Below are 24,724 nucleotides of genomic sequence, written 5' to 3' on the forward strand. Positions count from 1 at the left end.
TTGGCCTCCAGGAACCTTGTGAGGAATCATGGAGTCATTTTTGACCAGGATTAGTCCGTCAATGCACATATTAAACAAATATATAGGAGTATTTCTTCCTTTCTTTGTGGACAAACCAGACTTAAACTTTTCCCTGTTGTGCTTAATCAAGGTCTTTTTGGAAGGAGGAAAGTTTGAACGGGACTTAACAGACATCTTTAATGTCGAGCTTGCTGCACTCCTCAGTCCCCTGAGCAGAGTCACCATTGGACACGACAACAGAGGGCTTAGTACTGGGTGGTACTGCGAGAAGGTACATTTCCACAAGCACCCTTAAATGCATTAAAATGTGTTCATTTTCAATTAAATAGTTTAACAGAACTTGCGTTCTTTGCAGGTTGTGGTTTACTGCCCATTCACCGGAATAGAGCAGACTTTCCCATGCAGTAAATGGCTGGATGAAAAGGAGGGAGATGGGCTGATAGAGCGAGAGCTCTACGAGATGGTCTCACTCAGGCAGAAGAGACAGAAAAGTGAGCTGAATGTCAGTAATTACGGCTAGTCAGCGGTGGCAGCTAATGCTGTCATTTCCACGTTTATTTCCTGAACCACTCAGTAAATGAACTAACACAAATTTGCATACTGATGCAGTAGGCAGCCTGTCTTTATTCTGCTTTGTGTGAAATTGCCAGTGAAATTAAGTCCAATATCTATTTTGAAGACATGTAACCGCTGATTGCATTTGTTATGTATTATCTTAGTTTTCTTCTGGTTGACAAACATAAACAGCAGAAGTTTATTATTTCGACATAAATTTGTAAAGTGGGCATTCCTTCACTGCCCGGCTTCATGCCCATTCACAATCACAAAAAATCACAGTTGGGAGCTGTCTGCTGCAATCACCTCAAAATGGTAGTTTCCGTCCTGAGAAGATTTTTAATGAGCAAAAATGCATTTTCTGCTGCTCCCCTGACATCTTTAAGCTCTTGTCAAAAAATCCTTCCAGAGACTTCGTGTTCCTACTGCCCTCAAATGTGTAAAGCATACTTTATTTCACTCTGCCAAAGCAATCAGGGAGAATGGATGAGCTCTTAGTCACAGTGACAAACAAATTATGATGATGAAAGTGGGACACCATTAGTTTCTGAGGTATGAAAAGCTATGGCAGTCCTAATTTAAGATGATGATTTGAGTTCACTTTTCCTCAGAGCATCCCTGGTCGCTGTGGATCTGGACGTCGGACCTGCCCAGCGCAGGAACCGATGCTGATATCTCATTCCAGGTGTACGGAGAAAAGGGCAAGTCAGACGAGATCAGGCTGGACAACAAAACAGACAATTTTGAACAAGGACAAGTTGACAGATTTATGGTAAGTATCCTACAATTCAGTGCTACGCACATTAGTATCAGCACATCAGATATTGAGGCTGCACACAGTAATAAACTACTTTTACCTTGACTTAAAATCACAGGTTGAACTTCCTGATTTGGGAAAACTGACCAAACTCCGTATCTGGCATGAAAAGAGGAATCCTTTTGGAGGATGGCATCTAAGCAAGGTGAGAATTTCTCAAATCTAGTAATCGGATAAATTATCTCAGCTGTGACATTTCCATACCTATTTCTGCTAGTGATTTCATAAAAATCCTAAAATCTCAAACAGCCAGTTTTTAGACATTCTAGCCTAGCAAACACAAGAATGGTGCTAATATAAAGAAATCAGCATCCTCAGCTCCAACTGATACAATCAAAAATCAATATCATCTTTATTCATTCAGGCAACATTAATGAAAACATTAACGAAGGAGAAGTATACATTTCCTTGTGAGCGGTGGCTGGATAGTAATGAAGATGATAATGAGGTTGTGAGAGAGCTTCCCGCCACCGGAGAGCTTATTGCTGAGCCTCTGCCCTGTGTGTATATCCACATTCACCATGAACAATCCAAATCTTATTAGCTAAACAAGAAGAAGAATGTAAGTGACGATGAATTATGTTATTGTGCTCTGCAGTGATTAAATACAGAGTAACTGTCTGCACGGGGACGGTCGGTGGTAGCGGCACAGATGCATCTGTTTTTCTAAATCTAATTGGAGACCAAGGGGACACCGGAGATAGGGACCTGATCAACTGCAAAAACAACGTCAACAAGTTTGAGAAAGGAAGTGTATGTATATTTAGCACTGCACTGTTAAACATAGAGCTCACGAAGAAAGCTTCACTTCGTTTTGTTTTTTCATTTAAAAGTCACATGACTGATCTTCATCCAATCTTATTGTGTGTTTTTCTAGTTGGATGAGTTTCTAATTGAGGCGGTGGCCATTGGGCAGATCCGCAGGGTGAGAATTGGACATGATGGCAAAGGTGGAGGCTCTGCCTGGTTTCTTGACAAAGTGATTGTAAGAGAGGAAGGACAAGCTGAGGCAAATGCCGTGGAGTTCCCCTGTAACAGGTGCTCTCATCAGTCACAGTTGTTGCGGGGAAATAAAATCGACACTAACTAGTCACTTTGTTAGGAACACATCTTTAAAGACAGCCTGCCTCATTTCTTTATTTTGATGTGCACATAAACTAAAGATCCTGATCCTGAAGATTTTATTTGCTGCAGTGCTGGCACATGAATGAATGATTGGATGATTACATGTTCCTAAAAACATGTTTTGTATATACATAATAGTTGTTAAACTGTGTGTGTGTGTGTGTGATGGATGAGATAATAGTTTGTTTACTGAATGTGGCATGCAGATGGCTGGCCCGCAACGAGGATGATGGACAGATTGTCAGAGAATTAGTTCCGTTTGCAGAAGGACAGCGTCTTTACAGTAAGTTAAAGGAATCTGACATTTCAGTAACGTTTGAATTTTATTGTCATGCTTATATTTGTTCTCTGTGTGTGTCAGATACCAACTATCACATCGCTGTGAAGACAGGTGACATCCCCGGAGGTAGCTCTGACTCTGATGTGTTTGTGAAGCTCTATGGAGAGAAAGGTGACACCAGTAAGATGATGCTGGTGGTCTCTGCCAACGACCTGGGGAACTACTTTGAAACAGGCCGCGTTGACATCTTCACAGTGGAAACCTTTGACATTGGACAGGTTTTTGTCATTTGATGTTGATGCCAATGTAAAGTACTATGCATAAGTCTTCCCCTTCAATTCTTTATATTTTTTTTCCATGAAAATTGACTTTTTTTTGTAATTTTTTATGCACCAAAAGGTGATTCCCTTGTTTCAATTGTACAGACTGTGTTTTAAGCACATATTTTCATGTAGGTTTGCACATTTTTCAATAAATCTCTGCACCTATTTTCCAAATTTCCTTGCAAATTATAAAGATTATAAATAAGAGGTGGCTGGAGACTTTTACACACTACTGCAGTATTATGAAAAGCTTTACTAAAGACCTATTCTCACTTATGAAAGACACATAGCCTTTTGTGATTCATTCTATTTTATTATAGGATAATACTATCCGTATTCTAATAAAAAAGATCTTAACTGTAGTCTAAATGCATTTGTACCCTTACTGCTAATTACTGTTGCTTAGTTACTGTTACAAACACATCATAGAAACAATGTTTGTAGTGTCTGTTTGTGGACAGTGGCTTAGCAACAATAATTGTCAGTATTATTATGATTTTTTATTCAATTTGCTCCAAATATGAGAGGATATTTGCTAAAGTAAAATGGAAAAAACACATAACACATATTCTATTGTTTTGTTTTTTCCTGTGAACTTTCAGAATTTCTGCGTGAAACGTCTAAAATGTAATTGGTGTCATTTATTTATTCTTCCAGATCAACCGTCTGTTGATTGGCCACACTAACAAAGGCATGCGTGCGGGCTGGTTCTTGGACAGTGTTCAAATTTTGGTTCCAGTCCATGGAAAGAATTACATGTTCCCCAGCCACCGCTGGCTGGACGAAGATGAGGCCGATGGCAAAACAACGGTGGAGCTCTACCCAAGCGAGATCCTGGATGTAGAACAATGTAGGCAACACATTAAGCACAGGAAGAAAAACACTAATAAACAGTATTTAAATGAGTGAGTAAGTCAAAAGTCAAATAGGGAGTCACCTTCACCTACCAAGGTTAATAATGGAGTCTTTTCTTTCAACCAGTCCCAGCAAATAGCTGCCCCTCCCTGAGGCTGGTTCTACTGGAAGTTTCTTCCTGTTCAAAGGGAGTTTTTCCTTCCCACCATCACCAAGTGCAAGCTCATAGGGGGTTGTCTCTTTGTTGGGTTATTTTAAAATTATTATTATTATTAACCTTTATTTAACCAGGAAAAGTCCCATTGAGATTAAAAACCTCTTTTGCAAGGGAGTCCTGGCCAAGAGGCGACAACACGTTGAAATTACAAAGTTACATACATATTATAAATAACAATTACATTTTAAAAACATTTTTCTCTGGCTCTCTCAATCTGGACTTAAAAGCATTTAATGAAATAAGATCTGCTATCTTCCAGTCTTTTTGCATCATGTTCCATGTGAAAGGGGCAGCATAAGTAAAAGCCCTCTTTCCCAGTTCAGTTCTGGCAAATGGAACATTGAGCAATAAAAGATCGCTTGAACGCAGGCTGTAAGAAACAGTACTTCTCCGTGTGAGCAGATCGCAAATGTAGGTGGGCATTTGTCCAAGCAGGGCCTTATAAATAAAGATGCACCAGTGAGCAAACCTCCTGCACCAGTGAGCAAACCCTACAGTCTAAAATATTTTTTAGACTGTAGGGTTTGGGGCCTGCAATATAAAGTACCTTGAGATAAAAGTTATTGTGAATTTCCACTATTTAAAAACAATTACACTGAACTGAATTATTATGTAAGGCGTTTTAAATATATGAGTTAAGTATATGAGTATGTGTTAACACCATTGCTGCATGAAAAATACTTCTGTTCACTTTCACATTCATCGATCTACATTTTCTAGTAATAAACTATGAGATAACAGTCGTGACCGGAGATGTGGTGTTTGCTGGCACAAATGCTGTAGTCTTCATCCAAATCTACGGGGACAAGGGGAAGACGGAGGTTATCACACTGGAAAGCAGATCCAACAACTTTGAACGGAATACCACCGAAATATTTAAGGTTTCAAATCTGGATTTTATGATTTCCAAAACTCCAACTCTATTGCAACAATTTAACGTGAATGCAGAATTAAGTGTCCAAATGTTGAATCAAAACTTTTCAATTGTTTGACAGATAGAGGCCAAAGATGTCGGAAAGATCTTTAAGATACGCATCGGTCACAATGGCGCCGGCATTGGATCTGGCTGGTTCCTGGAGACAGTGGACGTGAAACATCTCATCATGGCCTTGGTGCCCAAGGAGAAGAAAAAGGAGGACAAGAAAAAGAAGAAGAAAAAGAAGAAAGAGGAAGATGAGGATGAGGAGGGTGGCGAGGAGATGCAAGAAGTGGTGCTGACATATCATTTTCCCTGTTCACGCTGGTTGGCTGGGGGAGAGGAGGACGGCGAGCTGGTGGTGGAGCTGCTGCCTGAAGATGCAGAAGAGATGGAAGGTACTAAATGAACAAGCTAAATGAAAGTTTTAACTGTTTTATTTAACACAGTTCATGATGATGATGATATATGTGATAGTAATAATCATCATAATAGTAATTCCCGGTAGTTCAGTGGCCATGGATTTGCAACATAGTACAAAACAAAACCCTTTTCTCCGTGCATACTCCACAATAAAAATGCACCAAAATCACTCTTTCAAATATACCACCTGCAACAAAATGGAGCTGCTATTCATGCACGGATAGAGTCAGGCAAACACAGCTTTGTTCGCTGGTCCATGAACCCTCTCTTTAAATTATATCAAAAATGCAACAGCATAAAATGCATTTTTAGAAATTGCATATGTTCTTTAAACACTTCTCTGAGTTTGGAGCATATTAAAGTTTCAATGCGTGAGATTTTCATTATAATTTTTTTTATATTATTAATGACTTTTTGCAGTCTCACTGACTGTGTGCAATCCTTAGTTACCTCCCTATGTGGAAATCTAGTCATGGAGGTAATCTACCATCTGCACTGAATTCAAATGCCTTTTCACATGAATAATGCATTCAGAGCAAAGGAAGCATACCAGTGCTGGATGAAATTCATGATTACATTGCACGTAATAATATTATTAAGTCAACCAAAACTAAAAGATTTAACATCATGTCTTTAAAGTTAGAGAGAAGAAAAGGTCTGTTTTATTCAAAGAGCACCTCTTCTTCCCATATGCATCCCTTCTCCTCACATAGTTAATTAATTTAAGACATAGGCTTAAAGCAGATGTATTTTCTATCAGTTTTCCAGTGAGCACCCACCTGTCTGCATTTATCTTTTTGAACAAGACTTCCCAGTACCACCTTATCCCATTTTTAGTCATTTAAGAAATTTCAATTAGCTACAGCTAATAAGCAATAAAGAACTGAAATGTATTTTTATTTACGACATCTTCATTGTGTCTTCAGTGTTGTGTTTTAGCCATAATTGGTTCACACATTTACTTGGAGGGCATGTATGACAGGTTAACAAGGTGTTAGTAATTGAACCCTTGTTTTGTCTGACAGTCAACACCTACGAAGTGTGTGTCTTCACTGGTGACATGATGGGAGCCGGGACCGACGCCAATGTCTACATTAATATTTATGGAGAGAACGGAGACACTGGAGAGCGCTGCCTGAAGAATTCTGACAACATCAATAAATTTGAGAGAGGGCAGGTAATAAAGGAAATACACAATCACTTCTAAATTTGTATGATTATAAAAATGATGATTTAGATTTAAAGATGTCGCTTGATTATATTTGTGATTATGCTCTATTGTGGCAAGTTCTACGAATTGATATTCTTAAAAAAATATCTTAGTAGCTTTCATCACAGCTGAACACCTTTATACATTTGTTCAAAAATGTGTCATGCTGAAAATTAACCAGCAGTTAGTCAAAGATTCAACCATGTTCGCGCAACATGAGTCTTCCACTGAGGTGTGGGTGGGAGCATATTCTGGTAGGGTTACAAACACTCCTGCAGGCAAGCCGGCTTGGACTCACAGGAGTCCTCTGCGTCATTGAACCCGTCCTACTTTTACTCCATACTTTATCCACACCTGTTAATTAATTATCACAGCTGGCCCTGTAAGAACATAGAGCTCACTTCAGTGGAAAATGGGTCTGTTTCTAAGACACAAGTAAAAAGTCCATTCGGTGAGTGGGAATGTTTGGTCTGTGGCTGACAGACATCTACACCTTTTCTCTGTTTAGTTCTGTTTAAAATCGTTTTTTTCATTAAAGATACTTTAAGAGGCATATATATAATAACAAAATTTAAGAAAGAGAGTTTATTTATGACCAATTAAAGCTCCTGAATAAACAGTGTCACCCTCAGTTCTGTAAAGGAATTGTTCTTCTTTTTTAAAAAATAAATAAATAAATAAATACTTTTATGTGATACAATGTAAAAAAAAAAAAAATACTATATTTTACTCATGAGTGAGTGCCTTAACAGTGAAATAAACTGAATATTTCCTCAACAACCCCACCTCTCTTTCTCTCTGTCCTTTTCTTCCTTCCTTTTTTGCTTTCTTTTACTTTTTCTTGTCACACTTGGTTTGTTTCGTTTATTGCTAGTACCTTTTTTTTCTTGAGCTATGCCATCACCGGACATGTTGCTTGGGAGACCTGCTCTGTTTTCTCGACCCCTTATTACCATTTTTATTAAACGTGCTGCAGTTGCATGACGACCGGAATAACAACAACAGACATCCCTGCAGAAATCAGAGGATAACAAGCAGGGGATGTGGAAGTAGAAGGAAGCTACAAGGGAAAAGAAACAGGCCCAGAAAACAGACACTGTCATGCCTGTGAGATGGCTGGACCACAGAGAGGCTAACAGCTTTTGTGAGAAATGAGGGGCTCTTCATGTGTGTATTATACTGAGTGTCACAGAAACACATCTTCAAGAATAATTCAAGATCCCGTCACTAACATCAACTGTTTTCAGATGATTCGGGAAGACAGAAATAAATCCAGGAGTGGCAAGTGGAAGGGAGAAGGGAACAAACGAATGGTGCCATCTTTGTCACATTACCATGAAGAAATTTAACTGCAGCTCACATATTCATTTAACTGTTTTCTGTGGAGTATGACCAGCCGTCTTCTCCTTTTTTAACATAATAGGAAAGGTGAAAAAAATGAATTGACTTGCAAATCACTTAGTGTATTTAATTAAAAATGATAAAAATGATGGAAAACATGCCCATCACTTCCTCCTCTCTAAAAATGTGAGGAACTGTATGACTTAATATTAGTGTGCATTCTAAAAGCATGAGTAACTTGCACATGGTAGGCACTGTTAAGGCTGAAGAGTACATACAAGTTATGGAGAAACATATGAATCCCACCAGATGATTCCAAATCATATGCAGCCATACAGATGATGATTTCTCAGGACAATGTCAAACCACATATAGGTACCTCTGTGACGTGAACAACATGACTCAATTGTAAAAACAAAAGTAAAAGAGTCTGTTTGTTGAACTACCCTGCCTACTTTCAAGACTTTGGGAACATTATAATATACATATCAAATTCAACTAAAGTTTTTTTTAAGTTGTCTTTGACTTATTTTTAGGTAAATATGGGATTTTGCATTTTGTTCTTCTCTACATTTTACACAGCATCGCAGAAACAGGGAGTTTTCATATTACCTTGTTTTTGCTTACATGCTTCTTCTAATAATATATTTGTGATGTGGTCAGATATACTGTAGCAACTCTGGATGGATTGCATTCCATTTTCATATATTTGTGCCTTTTCTGTCTTTCCCTTGTAAAGTTTCAAAGCTTTCATATATTTCAGTACTGTTTCAAACCAACTTCTCTTCTATCAGTTAACACTCTTGTGAGTCCCGATTCATTTCTGCTCTGGTATCACTTTGGACTATCAAATAAAAACAGTTAAATTAAAAGTGATTTGTAAAACATCTAGTTGCTGCATTTTGCAGGAGGATGTTTTCATCGTGACAGCCGTTGATTTGGGCCCTTTGAAGAAGCTACGAATCCGTCATGACAACTCTGAGTCTTACTCCTCTTGGTACCTGGATCGTGTTGAAATAGTGGACACAAAAGAGGATACAACGTAGGTGCCACAAACATACAGCCATGTGGGTTTTGCTTAGTTATTCAGCTGGATTCCAGAAAAATCCTACAGCAAACAAGGATTAAAGATTTTGTGTGATTAGGAGAGTAAATTAACAAGATTATATCTTGGAGTGTTGAACAGAGGTGTTTCTTCTGTAGATACTACTTCCCTTGTAACCGCTGGCTTGCAGTTGATGAAGACGACGGGCAGATAGCGAGAGAGCTGGTTCCCGTGGATGAGGCCTTCATGAGGAAGGATGATGATGATGAGGGCACGAGTGGTACTCTGGGCCTGGAGCAGAAATGTAATGAAGCTTCAAAGCTTGTTTACGCCTCAGTGGGATAAGATTAGTGGAAGACCAATATGACAAGTTTCATGTACTTATATGATAAATTTATCCTGCAGCTATGTCTACTACATATACTCTTAAGATAAAAACTGGAGAAAAGAAGTATGCTGGAACTGATTCCAACGTCTTCGCCATCCTCTTTGGTGAAAATGATGACACAGGTGCGATAATTCAGCATCATCCCTGCATTATGGTGGCATCCCTGTTACTGGCTAAATATCAGAATTTTAAAAAAATCTGCATGTCACCCACAGGGATCATCAATCTAAAGGCTTGTAAAAACTACAAGAATAAGTTTGAACAGGGGATGATCAATGAGTTCACTGTGGAGGCCGTGGATCTGGGCGACCTGGTAAAAGTTCGAATCGGGCACGACAACTCAGGTGGGGAAAGAACGTACTGTCCAAAAACAAACAAAGCAGTCATATACATAAGCACTGCACTGTACAAAAAAAATAAACTTTTTTTTTCTGAATCAGGGGGTTCATCTGGTTGGTTCTTGGACTGGATCGACATTGATGCCCCTTCACAGGGTCAGAGGATGCGCTTCCCATGTGGCCGTTGGCTGGATAAAGGGGAGGATGATGGTGCAACTGTGAGGGATCTCTATCCTGCTGACTTACAGACTGAATTCTACACACCATGTGAGTGAACAGCAGTGATATAAGCACTCAAATCCATTAGTAAACGTAGAGTAGGCTTATTGAGAAATCGTCCTCTAAAAGTGCTTTATGCAAAATTTCACTCTGATAAAAGAGCGGAAGCATTAGCAGTAAAATGTATTTTAAAGCAGTCTGCCTGAAGAATGGTGCTTGTCAGACCATTAACTCCAACCTGTAATGAATGTTATAAAGCTGCAGTGGTGTCCTGTCTTTTTATTATCATTCCTCCAATGAAGGCTTGTTTCTGCCCTTGAAAAAAACATTTTCGATTGGCAGAGCTAAGTCGAAATTTCAGGTTATTTTCCAAAAAAAGATTATGACTTACTCACTCAAACTTTAGACAAAATTACTCCGAATTTAAGTTATTTGAGTGCAAATGGTTGTCTGTGTCTGTGTGTTAGACTGGCGACCTGTTCAGGGTGTACCCTGCCTCTCGCCCTATGACAGCTGGGATAGGCTCCAGCCTCCCCTTGATAAAGTTATTTTCTCATTAGTTTGAGTTAATAAATCCAAATTTTGAGATAAAGTTTGAGACAACAGCCCGAAATATTGACTTATAGAGTATAGTTTGTTTTTTATCAATATGTATGCAAACTCAACTTATGCATTATGATCCATTCATGTCAGTTAGTTTATACAAACAACAAGAAAGTAAATAAATAATATTGCAGTTTATAAAGCGGGCTCAAAGACTGTTATTATTTAATCAATGACGATAATTTAATGCCCTTCAATATAAGGGCATTTTTATAAAGCAGGCTCTAAAAGTTCAACCAATTTCAGGATATTATAGTAGCAATTATCTATAGATATAATTTCTACACATTACTTTGTATTTTCATTCAGTATCTTACCAGTTAGATGTTAACTATTTAGGACAGCAAATGTATTAAAAGATCAAATGATTCCTTTGAGTTTCAACAACAAGTTAACACTAAAACAGAAAAATGTCATCAGTGACAATAAACACATTTTAAGCCAGCAGTTATGCTATCAGCTAGCACAACTGTGATCCCTCTCCACAGATAAATAACCACATATACTACACGACTTTCTTCCTAAACTTCTTGCTTTTAATTGCTTATCAATGCTTGTAGTAAGAATGATGGACAGTTATTACAGTTAGATAGTTTAGTCTGATATGTTTTCTGTAAGGCATAAAAGCACGTCTGGTATCATAACTGTAAACGTTAGCTGTGAATACTAATATAGCCTTTCCTAAAATGCAAATGTTTCTTATATAAAAGACTAGATTATATGCCAGCCTGTCCTCCACCTTCATCCATGACAGCCTGGCATGTTTCCCACCCACACTGTCCTTCAGTGAAGAGCAAAAGGGGTAGCTCTGTTTTGAGCAAGGGTCTTACTTCTGAAGCACTAAAACCAAATAACAGACAAGTAATCAAGGTGGGATAGAAACAAAGACTATTATACACGTTTAATTGTGGCCTCTGAAATTCAAAACGCAAGCTTTTGAATATTAAGTTGAAATATACCCACTCCTACGTCATCAATATGAGTTAACCATGATAGTGTTTGCTCATCAATAAATGGTGAAACCGCCAAAGCAGTTTCAGTCTTTGACGCACTGACATTTTTTTGTAGTGCGTCTAATACATCCACAACAAGATTGTAACACCTTGTTTTCTCTTTTTCATGCAGCTTTTGTGTTTTACAAGTCTTAAAATAGTTGTTTTCTTTGCTGACTCTTGGTTAAAAAGAAGGAAAGGAAATCTGAACACAAGTGGTCAGCTGTACCTGACACCTGATAAACCGAAGTGTAAACGATGATGGGACCAGTGTGTGTACGGCTCAAAAAGGGTTCTTCCACCTTACCGGTCAACAAAAAAGCTTTTCCATTTTTTTCAGTTGTGCCTTATGAGATAAAGATATACACCACCGATGTATTTGGAGCGGGAACAGATGCTGACGTGTTTATAGTCTTGTATGGCCATAAGGGGGTGTGCACTCAGCAGAAGCACCTGTGTGTCAACAAGAGAGAGCGACGCTTGTGCTTTGAGAGGGGAGCTGAAGACATGTTTATTGTGGAGGTAAGTGTAATGTGTGGCTACTCACTGATAGAGCTTTTCAAAAAGTGGCGGCCGGTTTGCGAATGATAAGTTGTCTTTAAACAGCTGGAGGACATTGGTGATGTTATAGAGAAAATCAGGATAGGACATGACAACAGCGGCACCAATCCTGGATGGCATCTTGACAGAGTGGAGATCAGGCGACAGCTCAGGAAAGGAAAGGTAAGCAAAAGCCACATGAGATGACACCATAATAGCGGCATTATATTGCCAAAACTATTCACTCACTCATCCAAATCATGGCTAAGGTGTTCCAGTTACTTCCATGGCCACAGGTGTGTGTATAAAATCAAGCACCTAGGCATGCACACTGCTTCTACAAACATTTGTGACACAATGGGTTGCTCTCAGGAGCTCTGTGAAGTCAAGCACTACTAAGGATTCCACATTAAACTTTTACTGTTATTATTATTAAGTGGAAGCGATTGAGGAATGACAGCAGCTCAGCCACAAAGTGGTAGGTCACATAAAATCACAGAGCACATACCGAGGCACATAAGGTTCATAAAAACATGGATGAGCGAGTCTGGTGTGAAAGAATTTGATTGTCCTGTACAGAGTCCTGACAGCACCCTTCTCATCCAACATCACAAACGCTCTTCTGGAAGAGTAGTCAAATATTCTCATAAAAACACTCTTAAACCTTGTGGAAAGCCTTCCCAGAAGAGTTGAAGCTATTATAGCTGCAACATCATGTTCAACCCTATGGATTAAGAATGGGATGTCACTCAAGTTCATATGCCTTTGAACGCAGATGAGTGAATACTTTAGGCAATGCACTGTAAGTGCATCGTTAAGAGATTTCTTGTCTGTGGCCTCATTAAATTATTAACAAATTAATAATTTAACATCTTCTGGCTCACACAGTTCATTGAGTCTCAGCTAGAGAAACATAGCTGGTGCCAGACTGAAGAGTTGTGTGTGTTTAATGGCAGGGTTCTGAGACGACTATATTCCCTTGCGAGCGCTGGCTAGCTAAGTCTGAAGATGATGGTGAGACGGTGAGGGAGCTTGTCCCCTCAGACATCATCACACAGAAACTCCTCAGGGATGGGACACTGAAAACGACTGAAACTGAGGTGGAAGATGCTTTGGAAAGTAGGTTGAAAGTTATGTCACCGGTGGAATGTAACTACACTTGCTTTCAAGTGCTCTGTCTAAGGAAACATTAGAGGTGCTTATTTGTATTTCAGCTGTTGCATGGTGAAGATGTTGAACTAGCATGGAGCAATATAAGCCTTGGTAGATTTTGCTTTTCAGCATCCTAATATGCTCTTCTAGCATGCACTTTTTCAAAGCTGAACTCAGTTTTGAAAGGGTTAGTGGGGAGAACGGTTTAAAGTCCAATTTTGAGACATTCTTCTTCTTTCAGCTGCTCTCTTTAGGGGTTACCACAGCCGATCTCGCACTATCCAAAGCATCCTCTTCTGTCACACCAACCCTTTGCATGTTGTACAAATTTTTTTGAGACATTTTGCTGTATAAATAGACACGCTGTGAGACTGGAAACAACACAGTTGGGAAAAAAAATCTATTAGCAAACAAGGTCTGCATTTACCGACTTCAAAATTTTTCCTCCCTCACAGCTCACACATACACGGTGTCTGTGCGGACAGGCGATATGTACGGAGCAGGGACCGATGCCAACGTTTTCCTCACCATTTATGGAGATTTGGGAGACACAGGAGAGCGGAAACTCGCCAAATCTGAGAATAACAAGAACAAGTTTGAGAGAGGAGAGGTATTAGAGGAGAAGTGCGAATCGTTATGTGATGTTGCACAAAAATAAATCTAAATCTGTTCAATTCCTTTTGCCTTTTAGGTGGATAAGTTCAATATTGAGGCCGTGGATTTGGGGCAGGTGTTTAAGATTCGTGTTCGTCATAACAACTCTATGATTGGGGCTGATTGGTACCTGGACCAGGTGGAGGTGCTGGATGTGGAAACAGAAGAGGTATACATGTTCCTGTGTGAGCGCTGGCTATCAACGAAGAAAGAGGACAAACAAATAGACAGGACCTTCTACGTCAAGGTTGTATTTAAAGACAGTGTTTTATTATTTTCTTCTTTGTATGTCAGAGTTATTCCAGAAAAGAAAATTGATAGCTGTGTTTATTTTGTGCCTGTTTCAGGGGTATGAGGGTGAAAGAAGCTCTGATCCATATTCCAAAATGATTGCTCAGGCCAAACTGGGACTGGACAAGAATGCCAACAAGAAGAAAAAGAAGAAAAAGGCAGTAGTGGTTGAAGAGGGTCCAAGTAAGGTCTATTCATTGTGTCTCTTTGTGAAATGACGTTTCTGGAAGTGGACACAAATATCAGGAAAAAATACTGAAATTCAACATGATAAATAACCACAATATCAACAGGAAGAATCAATGCAAACTTATAGAAATTTGATAAATATAGGTAATATCAATCAGGTCATAGTTCACCCTAATATTTACACCAAATTAACCAACATTAAAGAAATTTGTGCTTGGTGGCTTTCATTTTAAAGTGTTTAACTTACCAAAGTTACGCCTTGTGCCTGAACTCACTCACCACAGCACTCCTAAAACTGAGACTTCTGGAAGTCCTGCCAATGCAGTTCTGACTTTTTTTAGTGTGGAAAGGAAAGCAGAGACATCCACAAAATTGTAGTACGCAGACCTACAATTGCTTCAAAAAATGAGAAAAAAAGACAAAAAAGATAGCTTGGCTCAGACACCTTTTGTAACCTCATCCTCTATAATCCTCTTTGTACCTCTCTACCAGGGATGCTAAATGAACTGGTACTTATGTAGTGCTTTTCTAGTCTAAGTGAGCACTCAAAGCAATTGATTATTACAACCCACATTCACACACACATTTGAGCTATATTTTCTGCCTCTAAGGACTTTCAAACACACACACGAACACACTTTTTGAAGGATGCACGGGGAGGCGGATTTGAGGGTCAGTATCTTGCCCAAGGACACTTCAACGTGCAGAATGAAGGAGGAGGAGGGATTGAACAACTGACCTTCTGATTAGTAGTGGAACTGCTCTACCTCAGGCAAAATAAATCTCTGATCTGAAACGTTGCTGTTTCTGTTCTTCTGTATGATACAAGACACAAAACAAGCATCCCTCTGCTCTCTTTCTTTGGCTGCACATGATAGTATGTGTGTGCTAAAGCACTAGAATAACACTGATGTAGCCTTAATAAAAGAAAAGCATCTACAAACACCTTAAAGGCTCATTAATTAACACAACATGTTTCGTCTAAGAAGAACAGCTGTATGCTTTTACAGTGTATAGTGATGAAGGATTATTTCCTGACTATAAGTCTTCGTGCTATGCTAAGGTAAATGGCTGCTGGCTACAGTTTTAAAAGAGTGCTAACAATCTTCCACCTTAATCTGACTTTCTGTAAGAATACACCTTTCCCAAAATGTCAAACTACTCCTTTAAGATAAACTTTAATATTGTCTCCATCCATATTTGAAAAAGATCAAAAGGTCACACTCAGCCTGGAGCTAGATGATAGTACTAATATTAAAGAAGTAGGAATGGTCTCTGAAGTGGCTGAGACATCAGACTGAATTTTATATGTGGAAAAAAATCTCAAAGCAGTTTTTCTCTCTCACCCAGTCATCCCTTATCACTTCACCCTGTCCACGGCGATCGAACAAGATGCCAGCACCACAGCGAGGGTTTATGTCATCATCATTGGTCCCAATGACGTCGAGACAGACCGGCTGTGGCTGGACCTGCCAGAGGGAAAGAAATCCTTCACAGCTGGCTCCATGGAGCACTTTGTGTGCTATGGAACTGACGTGGGAGAGATCAAGAGGGTGGAAGTGAGAATCTGGGACTCTTTCTGTAGCTAAATCTGTGAAACTGTCTCCTCTCTGCTGTCTCTTCAGATGCACTGCTATTAAAATTTTAATAAAACCATTCTAGCTCAGCAATAATTAATTCTAGATGTGCCTAGATCAAACAAAAATCAAGTGATATACAAATTCCCTCTCCATCTCCTCTCCCTTCTCTTCCCTCTCAGCTTGGCCATAATGGTGTCACACCAGAGAGCTGCTGGTTGGTGGATGAGCTGTCGGTTGCCGTGCCAACCAAAGGTATCAAGTACATCTTTCCATGTAAGTGCTGGCTGGCTAAAGACAGGGGAGATGGTCTGACTGCCAGACTGTTCAATGTGCTGGACTCCAGCACGATCAACATTATCCGCAAAGTGAGTCACCGCACCTAAAATATGAAGTGTTGGAAAACATTCAGTTAATGTGTTACATAAAAACTGTATCTGTATCTCTGTGTACTGTATTTTTTTAGGTTGTTTATTCAGTCACGGTTGCCACAGGTGACATTCAGTATGCAGGAACTGATACCAACATTTTCCTGACCGTGTTCGGAGCCAATGGGAGCACAGAGGAAATGCTTCTGCCCAAAAATGAGGATAGGTGAGTTCACAGTGATTACTTATCAGTAAAGAAACAGTTGATACTTTCAGTGCAAATACTGGAAATGTGGGATGCCTGAGTTTAAACAAACAAAATGAGCTCATCAGCACCTTTAAAGTTCAATAATATATGTGTTGCATCTCATTAATGTGACCTAATTATAAAGAAATGTCACTTATTGTGTGGTATTTTGGATCAAAGCAGTGATTTCCTTTATTGGCACTAAGATCGTAATAACAAAGAGTCTGCCATATAAATGCCATAAGCACCACATGTTTCTGAATAAACACAGTGTTTTATGTTAATCTGTGCTGTTGCCTATGGACAAAATTGGACAGGCTGTTTCACTGTTTATGCCGTTTAACCTAAGATAATCTAACCAGCTGCTGTGTACAGCTACAAAGGCATGAAAGTTAAAATGCAATTAAATGTATCTTCAGAAAGGTTAAACTATTTAATTAGCACAGTCATGTCTTTAAATGCAGCTTAATCCATATATATTGGTTCATTCAGGTTTGAAAGAGGGCAAGAAGACACATTTACCTTGGAGATAGATGACATCGCTCCTTTGAAGAAGATCAGAATTCGAATAGATGGCACCGGAAGCCGCCCAGACTGGTTTCTTGACAGGGTAATGCAAAGAGAGTCTGATGCAACACGTCTGGTATTAGAATACAAAATGTAAGAAAGAAGGAATGATAAGAAATAATTTGCAATTACCGGAAAGCAGATGCACATTTTGAGGTAGCACAAAACTTTCACATCAGTTTATCATAAATATTACGTGTTACACTCATGTGCTACTTTATAAGGTACAGTTTGCTAGATCCCCTTTTACATTCAGAACTGGCTTAATTCTTCATGGCATAGGTTCAACAAGGTGGTGTATACATTCCTCTGAGATTTTACCCATTACTGACATGATACCGTCAAACACTTGCTGCAGACTTGTTGGCCCCACAACCATGATACAAATCCCCCGTTGAGCCAAATCCCAAAGGTGCTCTGCTTGATTGAGATCTGGTGACTGTAGAGGCCATTTGAGAACAGTGAGCTCATTTTCATATTCAAGCAATCAGTTTGAGATTACTTGAGCTTTGTGATATGGTGTGTCATCCTTTTGAAAACAACCATCAGAAGATGGGTACACCGTGGCCATAAAGGGATGGAAATGATCAGCATCAATTCTCAGGTAGGCTGTGGCATTTCAATAATGCTCAGTTGGTACTAAGGGGCCCAAAGCATGCCAAGAAAATATCCCCCACATCATTAAACCACCACTAGCAGCCTGAACTGTTGATGCAAGCAGGATGGATCCATGTTTTCATGTTGTTTGCAACAAATTCAGACACTACTATCTGAATGTTGCAGCAGAAATCAAGAACTCATCAGACCAGACAACATTTTTCCAATCTTCTGTTCTGTTGATCCCATGTGTATTGTAGCCTCAGGTTCCTGCTCTTAGCAAACAGGAGTGGCACTCAGTGTGATCTGCTGCAGCATTTGATATTTTGTGCTTTCAGAGATGTTTTTCTGCATACCTTGGTTGCAAGGTGTGGTTTTTTTGAGTCACTGTTGGCTCCCTATCAGCTCAATGCAGTCTTTCTCTGGCATCAAAAGGCATTTTCACTGCACAGAGAACAATCAGATCACTGGATATTTTATCTTTTTCTGTCCGTCCTCTATAAACTAGTGATGTGCAGATCGATCCTGAAATATCGATTCCTCCGATACCAATCATTTATGTTCTAGAATCGATTCTCACATTAAAATATCGATATTTTAGTAGTTTAGAGTAAATTTGTAGTTTATCATTAACAGCAACACAGTGGAAAGAAACTATAACATTCGGATTGTCTACATTCAAAGGCACTACTTCCTCTTCCGCCTTTCATAGTCATGTGCGAAATACGGCTGTATAAATGTCTCGCAGCCGCTGGCGTGTGCACTCACAACAATGGCTGAGCATAATTGGAGTAATTTGCGGACGTATTTTACATCCACAAACAGCCAAGACGTGGTTTGCGATACATGTGGCAAAAAGTGAGGTGTTGTGACCATACTTGCCAACCTTGAGACCTCAGAATTAGGGAGACATTCAAAAAGGCTGTTGGGGGGTTGATAAATAAAGTTTACAGTGTTTATTTATCGGATAAAATACGTTAAATGTCACCGTTATTATTGGCCGGCCCGGAAACAGCGGGGGTGTCCAAATTCAGAGGCTGCTTCCACCTGAGACTCTGCTCCTTGCTATCTAAAATATAACAGGGCGCTGACTTAAACTCTCGACCGTCTCACACTTCTGTTTAAACAGTTTTCTGTTTGACGTTTATTCAGCTGTGTGAAAACCCCGGAGGAACCCTCTCGAGGGATTAATAAAGTTTAATTTAATTTAATCTAATCTAATAACTTTATTCTCAGCCAAACCGATTTACTCGCGAACAAATAAAACACTGAAAAAGCCAAACAATAACATTTTTAAGTTATCAAAGTGACTTATATATCATGTTTAACGACCGCGGGGGTTTGAAGACGATGTGTCGGTTGGCTCAGATATTTGAAGTTTACACAGCTACATTCTCACCTGAAAATATGTTAAAAGTTTTTTTGCGACCCAGAAAGAGAAATAAGAGTAATATTAAAACTAAGTATCTGGAAACTGGAATAGGCTGGGCCGCGCCGCGCTATGAATTCTGCGACATGGTTTTTCAATTTTGATGTCCGGGTGGAAAATCGGGAGAAATTCGGGAGAATGGTGGCTCCAGGAGATTTTTGGAAGGGGCACTGAAATTCAGGATTCTCCTGGAAACATCGGGAGGGTTGGCATGTATGGTTGTGGCAACATCACTAACCTTGTCAAACACCTCAGAGCAAATCATATCACAGAATATGACGAGCGTATGTTGAAGCGAACTGAAGAGGAGGAGAGGGACAGGTGCTGCTAGGGCGAGACTCTCACGGAGTCCTTTAGTGATGCAGGCAGGCAAGGTGTTCAAATAGCGCACAACTTCAGTTTTTCTATTTCTATATGATGAACTCATCTGCATTATTAAGTGATAAGAACAAGAAATCTGATGTCCTGTAATCATTATGATGCTATAACTTGAGATCAAACTATCGGTATCGGATCAGTATCGTCGATACCACCCTGAATATTAATTGGTATCGGATCGGAAAGGAAATCAGTGGTATCGCACATCACTACTATAAACCCTAAAGATGGTTATGTGGGAAAATCAACAGTTTCTGAAATACTCAGACCAGCCCATCTGGCACCAACAACCATGCCACGGTCAGTTACTTAAATAACTTTTCTTCCACATTCTGATGTTCAGTTTTAACTTTAGGAGGTCATCTGGACTATGTCTACACACTTAAAGGCATTGAGCTGCAGCTGTCTGACTTACTAATTAAATATTTGCATTATTAACCGGTTGAACAGATGTACCTAATGAAGTAAGTAATGATTGTACAGTATTTGTGAAATTATATAAATGTTCCTATTCAGGTAATGAAATGAGGTGGAACACTGAACAGTTTTCACAAGTTAGTAAATTTCACTTGCGTGTTTGGTATATCATTGCAGTGGATGGCGCTGTCTCTAAGCTGTAATTAAAACAATAACTCTTGTGATTTTTAAACCACAATCTTTTAATTTGCTAATTTAATAATGAAGCAATTTCTTTTTTCAGCCTTCGCAAATACCGTTAATTAATCAGATTCTTTTGCAGTGGAAACAGATGAATGCTAGGTTAACTTTAGTGTATTTGTGGATTGTTTAACATTTTTCAAGCCACAAATATACATTAATGCATTTATTCCAAAATCACAGTCAATTTCCTCCTCCTCTGCTGCAGCTAAATAGTAGATTTCACATGTGGACATTTGTTTAATGCGAATTGTGAGGTCATCGTCTGATTTAAAATGTTAGATCCTGATGAGAAACCTGACCACAGAGGAAGAGTACCTGTTCACCTACGAGAACTGGCTGTCCAAGACCAAAGGGCCCAAGAGGACAAAGGTGTGTGAGCTGGCGGCTATGGTGGATGACGAGGAGATGGTAGAAAAAACAACTTACATCATCCAAGTCCAGACTAGTGACGTTGCAGGTGGGTCACAGAATGTTTCCACATATATTTAGAAAGTTGACCAGGTTAAAGAAACTGTATCAGTCAATTTTAACTTAATTTGTCTGCTTGGAATAAAGTTTAAAAAAATAAATAAATAAATATCAATATTCAAAGTTGGGTTTTTTTTCTAATCATCCCAGAGCCCTCTTTAACTGCACAAATTTCTTCCCCAAATTTTACGTTTGTTGAACTTCTATGAGTATTTTACATATTTTTTAAGTGTTAAATAAGACACTGAGTGCTTAACTTTAACAAGCATGTTTACAACTACTAATAGATTTTCTCATAAGTTAAAGTTTATTGGAGTTCTGTTCTCTGATCTTTGCAATATTCTAGGTGCTGGCACTGATGCCAACGTGTTTCTGATTGTGTTTGGGGAGTATGGAGACACAGGGACGCTGCCTCTGAAAGAGAGCACCAACAGAAACAAGTTTGAGCGAAAAATGAAGGACGTGTTCAGATTTCCTGACATGCTCAGTCTGGGCGAACTGTCAAAAGTCAGAGTGTGGCATGACAACAAAGGTAAGGAGACAAGGAGAACTACAGTCATAAGTAAGCACATAAGAAAGGAAGGAAAGTTTTAGCAGTTTGGAGTAATCTGTGACGGCCTCAGAGGTTTTCTAAGAGAATACTGGGAGCAACAACACCATGAAGTCCAAAGAACACACCAGACAGGTCAGGGTTAAGGTTATAGAGAAATTTAAAGCAGGCTCAAAAAGATTTCGCAAGCCTTGAACATCCCACGGAGCACTGTTCAAGCAATCATTCAGAAATGGAAGAAGTATGGCACAACTGTAAACCTATCGAGACAAGGCCGTCCACCTAAACTCACAGGCCGAACAAGGAGAGCGCTGATCAGAAATGCAGCCAAGAGGCCCATGGTGACTCTGGACGAGCTGCAGAGATCTACAGCTCAGGTGGGAAAATCTGTTCATAGGACAGCTGTTAGTCATGCACTGCACACAGTTGGCCTTTATGGAAGAGTGGCAAGAAGAAAGCCATTGTTAACAGAAAACCATAAGAAGTCCCATTTGCAGTTTGCCACAAGCCATGTGGGGGACACAGCAAACATGTGGAAGAAGGTGCTCTGGTCAGATGAGACCAAAATGGAACTTTGTGGCCAAAATGCAAAATGCTATGTGTGGCAAAAAACTAACACTGCACATCACTCTGAACACACAATCCCCACTGTCAAATATGGTGGTGGCAGCATCATGCTGTGGGGGTGCTTCTCTTCAGCAGGGACAGGGAAGCTGGTCAGAGTTGATGGGAAGATGGATGGAGCCAAAACAGGACAATCTTGGAAGAAAACCTCTTGGAGTCTGCAAAAGACTTGAGACTGGGGCGGAGGTTCACCTTCCAGCAGGACAACGACCCTGAACATAAAGCCAGGGCAACAATGGAATGGTTTAAAAACAAAACATATCCATGTGTTAGAATGGCCCAGTCAAAGTCCAGATCGAAATCCAATCAAGAATCTGTGGCAAGATCTGAAAACTGCTGTTCACAAACGGTGTCCATCTAATCTGACTGAGCTGGAGCTGTTTTGTAGAATCTCTACATGTGCAAAGCTGGTAGAGACATACCCCAGACTGGCAGCTGTAATTCCAGCAAAAGGTGGTTCTACAAAGTATTGACTCAGGGGGCTGAATAATTACGCACACCCCACTTTGCAGTTATTTATTTGTAAAAAATGTTTGGAATCATGTATGATTTTCATTCCACTTCTCACGTGTACACCACTTTATATCGGTCTTTCACGTGGAATTCCAATAAAATTGATTCATGTTTGTGGCTGTAATGTGACAAAATGTGGGAAAGTTCAAGGGGGCCGAATACTTTTGCAAGCCACTGTATATCAACCCAATTGAAATGCCACAGCAGGGCCTTAAAAGAGCTGTGTATAAGCAATGAATTGAAGCAAAGTACTTTTTTTATTTTCAACTTTTTGACTAAAAAAGCTGACAAAATGTCTTACAAGGATACTTGGAAGATGGAATAACAGAATCTTGCTTAGATACTGCAAGAGTGGATGTACAGCACAGTGTTAATGTTAGCTTGTTTACTTCAAATCTATTTTATTTATAAAGTACCTGTTCACAATAGTAGTCATCTCAAGAAACTTTATACTATATATACTTTACCTTTTTTTTGTTAAACAATGGAACAGGAAAATTTAGATCAGTGGTTGAGATAACATTTGTGCACAGATGGAATAAATTCACCATTGACTGTTGCTCTTACTGTAAACAGGCCCTGCTCCTGGATGGCACCTGGAGTACCTTGACGTGAAAGATGAGGCCCTGGACAACACCTTCAGGTTCCCCTGTGACCGCTGGTTGGCAAAAAACGAAGATGACGGGCAGATTATGAGGGAACTGGCTTGTGCCAACAATGATTTTGTAGACCTCAGTGACAAAACAAGTTAGTAATCCTGAGAGTCTGTAGGCATAATCATGGGTTGTGTAATTATCTGAGATGAATCACTTGCAGTAAATTACAACCATTTGTCACTTGTAAAATAATGCAGCAATTTGTGTCTCTGTGCATGGCCACAGAATATGAAATTGCCACAACAACTGCTAACGCAGATGACGCCTCCACAACGGAAAATGTCTGGATCCTGCTGGAAGGAAGGAAAGCCCGTTCCAAGGAGTTTGTTCTGGAGAATAAGAAAAAGAAGTTCTTAAGGTAGGTCTTCAGAGAGTCCAGGGTTCACGACTCATGGTAAAACCCTCTAATGTGGTCTTACATAATCGCCCTCTTTTACACATTTTTTTCTACCCCCTTTTATCTTGTAGCTTCATTTTCTCTTTACTCTCAGGAGAGATAATCCCATGAGGTGAAACAGAACCTCTCAGGCAGACCACAAAATTTAACAGTTTAAAATCAAAACCCTACACACACTTCTCTTGCACCCTTCCACAGCGGTGCCACTGACACGTTTGAGTTCTCGTCGAAGCACGTGGGGGAAATCGCTAGCATCTGCGTTGGCCACATCACAAAAGACGGCAAGAAGGTGAAGAATGAGGCTTTCTGGCATGTTATGGAGGTGGTGGTGACAGAAAAGGAGCTGGGAAACAAGTGAGTAGACTCTCACAACATGCATTATGTTATATAAAACTGATGGTGCTGAATCAATGCATCCTCTTGTGGTTAGGTATTTCTTCCACTGTGATGCACAAATTCCCCTGGCAGCCAAAAAAGACCAGTTCCAGACATTCGAGTGCTATAAATCCATCGAGAGCTTTGCAAGCAAAGTCCGCAACCTGGTCCCTGTCAAGTATGAAATCATCGTCATCACCGGGGACGTCGAAGCGGCCGGCACAGACGCAAATGTTTTTATCACCATGTATGGCGTCAATGGTGACTCAGGCAAGCGTCACCTACGGCAGAAGTTTCGCAACCTTTTCGAGCGAGGGCGGACAGACCGCTTCGTTCTGGAGATGCTGGACCTTGGGGAATTGCTGAGGGTCAAAGTGGAGCACGACGGCACTAGACCCAACAGTGGGTGGTATTTAGAGTGTATTGAGGTGACCAACACAGCCAATTCAGTCACAACAATCTTCCACTGTGGAAAGTGGTTGCACACTGCTAAAGCTGATGGACAAATTCAGCGAGTGCTCAATCCCAGATATTAGAATAATGCTAGAAAGAAAGAGTGGGTGAGCATTTGCTTTTTCCTGTTTGACTCATTTGTTTTGTTGGGGGTTTTTACCAATTGTAAGAGAAACATTGCACGGAAAAGTTAGAGTTAATCCATCTGAATATAAATGCATTTCAACTTTTTCAGGATAAAGCCAGTTTTTTGTTTTTGTTTGTTTTGTTTTTTTTTTTAAGTTTGTGCCAACTGTTTAGGCTGTCACTCTTCAGAAAAAGCCATTTGCTTCCATCTCGCACAAATAAACAGAACTGAATATTACCCAGCT

At 39.7% G+C, this 24,724-nt stretch overlaps 1 protein-coding gene across 1 annotated transcript in view; it reads left to right on the forward strand.

The window, feature by feature from the left end:
* Positions 1 to 24,436, forward strand: part of loxhd1b (lipoxygenase homology PLAT domains 1b) — a gene marked incomplete at both ends in the record, with an annotated part of 31,052 nt that extends 6,616 nt beyond the window's left edge. Inside the window, 34 exons of the mRNA XM_080894076.1 lie at positions 152 to 292; positions 377 to 512; positions 1,188 to 1,348; positions 1,452 to 1,538; positions 1,758 to 1,893; positions 1,992 to 2,146; positions 2,271 to 2,431; positions 2,725 to 2,801; positions 2,880 to 3,076; positions 3,779 to 3,971; positions 4,914 to 5,074; positions 5,189 to 5,507; positions 6,558 to 6,709; positions 8,992 to 9,125; positions 9,287 to 9,432; positions 9,534 to 9,638; positions 9,732 to 9,860; positions 9,957 to 10,121; positions 12,009 to 12,190; positions 12,275 to 12,391; positions 13,165 to 13,327; positions 13,816 to 13,970; positions 14,052 to 14,261; positions 14,362 to 14,488; positions 15,845 to 16,053; positions 16,254 to 16,439; positions 16,538 to 16,665; positions 17,179 to 17,296; positions 20,597 to 20,774; positions 21,132 to 21,317; positions 23,049 to 23,219; positions 23,354 to 23,486; positions 23,724 to 23,879; positions 23,956 to 24,436. Coding sequence (XP_080750202.1) covers positions 152 to 292; positions 377 to 512; positions 1,188 to 1,348; positions 1,452 to 1,538; positions 1,758 to 1,893; positions 1,992 to 2,146; positions 2,271 to 2,431; positions 2,725 to 2,801; positions 2,880 to 3,076; positions 3,779 to 3,971; positions 4,914 to 5,074; positions 5,189 to 5,507; positions 6,558 to 6,709; positions 8,992 to 9,125; positions 9,287 to 9,432; positions 9,534 to 9,638; positions 9,732 to 9,860; positions 9,957 to 10,121; positions 12,009 to 12,190; positions 12,275 to 12,391; positions 13,165 to 13,327; positions 13,816 to 13,970; positions 14,052 to 14,261; positions 14,362 to 14,488; positions 15,845 to 16,053; positions 16,254 to 16,439; positions 16,538 to 16,665; positions 17,179 to 17,296; positions 20,597 to 20,774; positions 21,132 to 21,317; positions 23,049 to 23,219; positions 23,354 to 23,486; positions 23,724 to 23,879; positions 23,956 to 24,436 — 5,655 coding nt within the window. The remainder of the gene's footprint in view (positions 1 to 151; positions 293 to 376; positions 513 to 1,187; positions 1,349 to 1,451; positions 1,539 to 1,757; positions 1,894 to 1,991; positions 2,147 to 2,270; positions 2,432 to 2,724; positions 2,802 to 2,879; positions 3,077 to 3,778; positions 3,972 to 4,913; positions 5,075 to 5,188; positions 5,508 to 6,557; positions 6,710 to 8,991; positions 9,126 to 9,286; positions 9,433 to 9,533; positions 9,639 to 9,731; positions 9,861 to 9,956; positions 10,122 to 12,008; positions 12,191 to 12,274; positions 12,392 to 13,164; positions 13,328 to 13,815; positions 13,971 to 14,051; positions 14,262 to 14,361; positions 14,489 to 15,844; positions 16,054 to 16,253; positions 16,440 to 16,537; positions 16,666 to 17,178; positions 17,297 to 20,596; positions 20,775 to 21,131; positions 21,318 to 23,048; positions 23,220 to 23,353; positions 23,487 to 23,723; positions 23,880 to 23,955) is intronic.
* Between the last annotated feature and the right edge of the window lie 288 nt (positions 24,437 to 24,724).

The sequence above is a fragment of the Rhamphochromis sp. 'chilingali' genome, assembly GCF_963969265.1.
Source record: "Rhamphochromis sp. 'chilingali' genome assembly, chromosome: 10".
Classification (NCBI taxonomy): Eukaryota; Metazoa; Chordata; class Actinopteri; order Cichliformes; family Cichlidae; genus Rhamphochromis; species Rhamphochromis sp. 'chilingali'.